The sequence below is a fragment of the Marmota marmota genome, unplaced genomic scaffold, assembly GCF_001458135.2.
Source record: "Marmota marmota marmota unplaced genomic scaffold, marMar, whole genome shotgun sequence".
NCBI lineage: Eukaryota > Metazoa > Chordata > Mammalia > Rodentia > Sciuridae > Marmota > Marmota marmota.
Genome location: NW_026000082.1, coordinates 24,082,185 through 24,089,886, shown reverse-complemented (window position 1 = coordinate 24,089,886; position 7,702 = coordinate 24,082,185). Strand labels below are relative to the sequence as shown.

The 7,702-nt window shown below is 40.0% G+C and overlaps 1 protein-coding gene across 1 annotated transcript in view; it reads left to right on the top strand.

The window, feature by feature from the left end:
- The first annotated feature begins 1,864 nt into the window (after positions 1 to 1,864).
- Smap2 (small ArfGAP2) overlaps positions 1,865 to 7,702 on the top strand; it is a 48,080-nt gene continuing 42,242 nt past the window's right edge. Inside the window, exon 1 of the mRNA XM_015485203.2 lies at positions 1,865 to 2,398. Within this exon, the coding sequence (XP_015340689.1) occupies positions 2,296 to 2,398 (103 nt within the window). The 5' untranslated portion in view covers positions 1,865 to 2,295. The remainder of the gene's footprint in view (positions 2,399 to 7,702) is intronic.

Here is a 7,702-nt window from a genome sequence, read left to right as displayed (position 1 = left end):
ATGAAGAACATTCATTGCCTTCATTTACTATGGGTTAGAGCTATTTTAAATAAAGGCATTATCTTACAACAATCCTGTGAAATAAGTACTATCATCATTCCCATTTTATAGATGAGATAACCAAGGCACCTAAAGGTTAAGTAACTTGCTAAATTCACATGGTGTTAAAACTGAGTATTTAAACCCAGACATTCTGGCCCCAAGGTGTGTGTGCTTAATCTCCAGACTATGCCTTCTCTCACCGAATGAAAAAATTGGAGAAGCATTGCCATAGGCAATGGAACACTAAAGGATTTTTAAGCAGGTTAGTGAGATTCTTTTCATGTAAAATCTCTCTCTAAAAAGAGATAGAGAGATATGAAGGATCAGTTTATTTAGAGTAAGACTTAAAGCAAGAAGGCTATTTGCAGAGTGAAGGGATGAAGATGAGAAGGGCTTGGAGTAAGGCACAATCACCAAATAACTGAGTAATCTGGTTTGGTTTGGTGCTGGGGATTGAATCTAGGGCCTTGAGCATGCTGGGCAAGAGCTCTATCACTGAGTGATCTTGACCCTCTCTTTCATCAACTAAAAAATGGCTAAAGCAATACCTATTTTGACTTTTTCTTTCTTTTTTTATTTTCTTTACGGAAAACAGTTTACAAAATGTATATTCACAAAGGTCTCCTAGGCATGGGTAGAACAGAATGGTTTAGATAGAATTAAATTGTTGTGATTCATTAAATAATAGTAAATTTTAGTTTTTCTCTGATGACATGAAAGTTTTGAGGGGAGACTAGTCTTGGGAGAAAGTGGAGATTCAGGAGAGGGTTATACAAAAATAAGAGGATTCTGAGTTTTTCATCTTACCAGCTTCTCTGATCTAATGTTTCCATGGCAGCCAAAATGATTTGTTTTTCAGTTCTGGGCATGGAACCCAGGGTCTCACACATCCTAGGTGAGTGCTCTACCACTGAGCTACACTCCCAGCCTTCAGAATAATCCTTTAAAATCACAATTCAAATCATGTTGTTCCTCGCTCGGTCAGTAGGATGCCTGATACTTAGCCGTTTCTCAGGAACAATTTGCAGAGTGAGTGAGTGAATGAATGAATGAAAACAAGAGCAAGATGGCAGATGTTTTCCTAAAGAAAAGGACAGCCACTAATAAATTATCTGTAGCAAGGTGGCTTTGGACAATGATGTTTAATAATCATTTTTAAGTCATTGCATATTCTGTGCTATGTTGTAATCACCACCCTCCTCCCAAATAACCTTCAGTATGAGTCTGCTACACAAAACTGCATTGTTTGGTGAAGATGTAATGAATCAAAGAAGACACAGATTGTCTAGGCAGTAGGCAGAACAACGTCCGAAGATGGTGATGGCAGTAGAAAGCTAGTGAATATCAGTGGGAGGCGGCATTCCCATAGAGGAGTGACCAGAACCTTCCGAAAAATGGGGAGAGTGTGATGTCCCCTTAAACTTCGGCTAGGGACTTGGGCCCTTTTATGTGTCTGTTGAAGGAAAAAAAAAAAAGCTGGAGGACTTTGGGGTATCCACAACCCGGAAATTACATAAGGATGATAAAAACTTAATTCTAAGTTTTTGTGAAGATTATATTGGGATAATTCATGTAACGTGGTTAGCACTGTGCCTTCCACAGCAAGAACTTAGCAAATGTTTGCTTTCTCCCTTTTCCTTTATTCCTTCCACTCTTTCTGCCAGGCTCCATTCATTCTTTTCCAAGGACATGCAGGGGGCGTGTCTTCTCTTTCTCCGCCCCTACAGAAGCCCCTCCCCGGCCTCTCCCGGGATTGGTTCTTGGAAGGCGGAGCCCAGGCAGCGCGGCGCGGTGGGGCGGGGCGCATGCGCGGGCTAGGCAGGGTGGAGGTGGAGAGGAAGAGCTGCCGGAAGTAGGCGGCGGAGGTGGTGTCCGAGGTGTCGGCAGCTGCCAGGGAAACCGAGGCGCGGGACACACTGCCGGCAGAAAGGCAGGCCCGGGGGTCGGCTCTGCGTCCGGCACCCAGGAAGCCTCGGGCTCCCTTCGCCTGGGCTGAAGGTCCCTGGTCCAGCAACCTCCGCTGGACCCAGGCCTTTCCCTGAGCCCGCCAGGGGGCGCGGCGCCGAGGGGCTGAGGAGTGGGGGGCTGACGCCGCTGACCCTAGAGGGGCGCCGGGAGGTGCGGGAGGAGAGCTCTCCCCCGCTCAGGTGGTGCTCCTGGGCGGGGGACCGGGAGTTCTCACCTCGGACTGAGACGGGGGCATCTGGGGGCGAGGAGGGCGCGTCGCCCTCTGCCCCCGCCGGCACCCTGGCCATGACCGGCAAGTCGGTGAAGGACGTGGATCGGTACCAGGCGGTCCTGGCCAACCTGCTGCTGGAGGAGGATAACAAGTTTTGTGCGGACTGCCAGTCTAAAGGTAGCGCGTCCCTCCGGGTGGGCGAGGGGTCCAGTCGCCGGGCCGCGCCATGGGGATGGATGGCCTGCGTGGGGAGGGGGTTTGTGGAGTTTAGGGCGCCCAAGTCATCTTTAAATGGTAACGCCTCTGGTGAGCATGCTAGGTTTTGTGCGGCTCGGGGTTTGGTGCGAGCGAATTGTGTGTCAGAGGTGGTAATGGTGGGGGGTGTGGGGGGCGGTGAAATTGGTGTGTTCAGGTGAGAGTGTCTGTATTTCAGGGATTTGATGACTTCTGGGTCAACTGTCAGTCCGGAGCTAGCAGCCTTTCACTTGCAAATCTGTGGATGAACTGCATTGTGAGTGTGCGTGTGCGCGCGCGCGCGTGCATCGTGTGTGTGTGTGTGTGTGTGTGTGTGTGTGTGAGAGAGAGAGAGAGAGAGAGAGGAGGGGAGGAGGTGAGGAGGGAGGTGAGATGACAGATAACTGCTTAAATGATTTTTTAAAGGTGGTGATTGTTGCTGCCTGCTCTTTGGTGAGCAATTCCTTTTGTCATTTTACAGCCCTACTGAGATCTGACAAGAGTGCTTAGGTGGCTTTCTTCTTCCAGGATGTGTGCAGAGGGAAGCTGCCTTATGCAGTGACACAGTGTGGATTTCTAGACAGCCTAGCCCTGGTTTGTGGAGTGCGTTGGAGGCCTCATGTGTGTGCTGGCAGAAACTAACAGATTTGGGCTGTAGCGCAGGATCAGTTTTATCAGTGGACAAAAGGAAGCAAAGAATTCATCATCGGATTTGTTGCTTCCATAGTGATTACTCTAGTAAAGGTGAAATAGTGTAAATTGGCAGAATCATTTAGTCTTTGTTTCCTGTGCCCTCAAAATCCATGATTCAATACAATTAAAAATCAGTGTGATAGGAAAGCTTGGTTATTAGTGAAATGTTTACATTTAACATTTATAGATACAAATTGCAATATTTGGGGGGGATATTATTCACTTACTTTTGTTGGTAATGCAGAGGATTTGCTAGGGTTATTTGCCATATAGCATGTTGGATATATATAGTATAAAAATTCAAATGTAAATATATTTATTTTGAAAAAGGAAGATGCTTAATCAATGGTTTCACTTGATTACCTTTTTTTTTTTTTTTTTTGGAATAGGTTATGTAAGGAGGACAGAGGAATGATGCATTGGTTTAGTTACCTAGTAGTATATTTTAGTGACCTCTACCAATAGGTAAATGAAATTTGTCATTAGGAAAGCAGATCCCCAGACTTCTTTTCCTAAATTTTTACATTAGCAAGAATTTATTTAAAAAAGTATTTTAGAATCAATTTATGTTGAGTAGGTTAATTTCTTATAGATTGATCCTTGTTAGATCTTTGGAGGATTCAGTTTAAAATTTGTGAGTTGTTTGTCTTTACTTAAATTACCTTATGTCCTTACTTGACAGATTTTGAGTCATAGTGAAGCAACCCACTGGAGTGAGCATTGCTACATTTGGAAAGTCAGATGCCATTTTGATGATTAGTAGCACCCACTCCCCTACTTCTCATATTACTTGTATTCTTACTCATGTTCCAATAAAATATAGCATGTGGAAGAGAGGTTGATTCACCACTTCTTCCTCCAAATTTTTTTCAAATTTTTTGTTGCTCTTTACTAATAACCTTGTTGGGGATCATATATTGAAACGTTAGTTAATTCTTAATGACAACTTGTAACTGCTTGCTTGTAAAAACTTATAGCTGCTGTTGATGGTAAACGTCAATAGATAGTTACCTGGTAGCGTTGACAAAAAATATATTTGGTTGGAGAAGGAATCTAAAAAACTGTTGGCTAAAATGAAAATTGGGTTTGAGTTTGTTTATCTGTATTTCTTGTGTCTTTTCTTAGAAAATTGAGTTCTAACTGTATAGGCTCTGGTGAGTGCTCATCTATTAATATTCAATCAGTTGATACAGCTTTAACTACTGACCCACAAGTGAATATTTCTGTAATGTTCTGAAATAACTCTTTGGCAACGACTCTTCTTTTTAAAGTCTTATTTAGGAATGATATTTCTTTATTAATTTATCCTAAAAATGTATAATTTAAATTTCAGAATAAAGAAAAAGCAGGTGTTCTTTTTATTTAGTAGAAGTTTTGTTGGTCCTGGGGTTTTTCATTTTTTGAGTACAAGGTTCCCCAGTACCTGGGTTCTCTATGGCACTGGCTTGATTTCAGTATGGGGAAAGAAGATGCTTCCCTGATGCCTCTTTAAAAACTCCATTGCTGGGGCTGGGGTTGTGGCTCAATGGCAGAGCACTTGCCTAGCACGTGTGAGGCACTGGGTTCATTCCTCAGCACCACATAAAATAAATAAATAATAAAATAAAGGTATTAAATCCATCTACAACTAAAAACAATAAAAAAAACCCCCCTAAGCCCAAGATGTGTTTTCTCATCACCAGAGACCTCAAGCTAATGTGATCTTTAGGGGCAATTTTTAGACTGACTTAAATAATGATCGACAGAGGACAAAACTACTGAAAATTTCAGATATGTCAGTGGTAACTCTGGCTAATTGAGGCTCAGTTTCATTTTTGAGTAAGATGGAATGTGTCATACTTTGTTCATATTTGGAATCTTACTGGTCCAAGGCTTGGTCTTTTCTCTGCAGTTCTTGTGCCTGGAATAAACCCCCAAGCAACTCCTCAGAGACTGTGGATTAAACTGGACACTCCTGTTTACCATGAGAGGATCTGCCTTTTTGTTGATTTGAGTACTCATGTCCAGTATTGGGACTCTCCTTTATCAATCAAGGTTTATGAGAAATTGGGAGCTGTTTAATGAGCAAAGAATTTAAATGGAGGAAATTGGAATGGTCTTGAGGAATATTTACTTCAGACTGTGAACCTTGAGAAGAATTTTATATATATATATATATATATATATATATATTTATTTATTTTTACTTTTTACATCTCCTACATCTTGTTTCACCACTAATTACCACTGCCTCTGTTCCAACTCCCATTATATATTTTTAAATTTAAATTTACTTTTTGAAAAAGGTAGCACTTTTATGTGGTTCAAAATTCAAAAGATCCAAAAGACAACATGTATAGTGAAAAGTCATTATTCTGTCCCTGATCCCTCAGCCACTTTTTTCCCTCCTGGCAGGTAACCACTATTGGCAATTTCTTACCTGACTTTTGAGAATAATATATGCCATGAAGAACAAAGGCATTTGAATATATTACTTTTAGTACTTTTATGCAAATAGTAGCATATTACCCACAATTCTTAGTATCTTGCATTTTTCAATCAACAATACAACAGTATAACATGGAAATGATGAAAGTTCTCTCTCCATGCACATTGCATTATTTAAGGTATTGTGTAAGGCACTATCCAGGATGTCTTGATTAAGTTGGAAGATATTCTCAAGTGATTTGGAAGGCAGCTTCTCTCATTGGAGGCATCTTAGAAAGTGTCCTAGGCCCATCCATAGCATTTATAAGCCCATCTTTCAGGTGGCAAAGAGGCAGAGTAGTAGAAGGGGCAGTAGACTTTAGAATGGAGCATGTAGTAAAATTCCTTTATTCTTTTTACACTAGCTTTGCATGCCACCCAATTTTCTCACCTTATTTTTTTTTTAACTTTAAAAGATGAAAGTACCTTGAAAACTAAAATATTATTAAAATGTAAGCATCATTTACTTTTATCATTGTTAATCTTATTTTTTAAATTCTGATTTTGTTAGTTTCACTTTTTTACTTTATTCTACAATACTCTAGTTACTGGACCACAGTTAGAATGACTCACCCAGTAAAACCCTAGTCTTTAAGCCAAAACCATTTCCTATATATGGGAGTTCTGACATTTTTGCAGATTTACTTTATGGTACCCTAGAGGATGGCCTCTGGATATTCCCTGACTTTTCAGACTTGCATGAAAGATTAGACCAGTAAATTTCTTTGTGTGAAAATTTTCTAATACAGTTCTAAATTTTAATTTCTGTTAATTAATCTTTAGTTTTTCTTTCATTTGTTTTCCATTGATAGCTAAGATAGCTAAGTTATTGCTTTTTTAGATATCATTCCTTAGAACATAATTTTCCTGTTTTTTTTTTTTCTTTTTATTGGGGATTGAACCCTGAGCTATATCTTCAGCCCTTTTTATTTTTTATTTAGAGACAGGGTCTCACTAAGTTGCTGAGGGCCTTGTTAATTTGCTGAGGCTGTCCTGAATTTGTAATCCTCCTGCCTTAGTCTCCTGAGTCTCTGGGATTATAGGAATTCTCTTCTGTGCCTAGCTTTCCTGTCAATTTTTAATTATTTTTAGTTATATTGGTGGCATATTTTGAGAGCTTAAAAAAACTATCAGATCTAATAACAGGAGGAGTTCTGCTTTCATTTCTGGTTGTTAAACATCCTTCTATAGCTAAGATCAAATAATTTTCTAGATTTTTTTTTATACCTTCATTTATTTATTTTTATGTGGCCTGAGGATTGAACCCAGGGCCTCACATGTGCCAGGCAAGTGCTCTACTGTTGAGCCACAACCCCAGCCCAACTTTCTAGATTTTTACAGCTAATACACCTTAACTCGACAGTCATGGTTAGATTGACACAGTTTTACTGAAAGTAATTTATCAAAATCCCCATTAAATTGTCTTTTTTTAAATGTATTTTTTTACTTGTCAATGGACCTTTATTTCTTATCTATATGTGGTACTGAGAATCCAGCCCACTGTCTCACACATGCTAGGCAAGTGCTCTACCACTAAGCTACAACCCCACCCCTAAATTGTCTTTTAATATCAACATGCTAAACCTGTTCCTTGGGAGATAACTTTCCTATTTGTTCTCCTTGTTCTTAAATATTGTTCTGTGGCAGTGAGGAAAGAAAAACACAAAATGCCATATCTATTAGGGGGAAATTTGAAAGTCTGAGATTCCATACTACATATATTTATTCAGAAAATATTTCTTTAAATTTTTTTTTTAGTTGTAGATATACACAATTTATTTAATTAATTTATTTTTATGTGGTGCTGAGGATCGAACCCAGTGCCTATCATGTGCCAGGCAAATGCTATATCACTGAGCTACAGCCCCAGCTCCCAGAAAATATTCCTTAAGCACATGCTTTATGTCAGATACTCTGCCAGGACATATGGATTCAAAGATAAGATCTTTGATCTCAAGGATTTTACTGTCCAATAGGGAAGCAGATGTGTAAAACAAATACAGATACAGCGTTGTAATTATCATTGTGGCATTGTGTACAGGGAACAATGAATGGGTTGGAGAAGGAAAACTGTTTCACAGGAAGTCA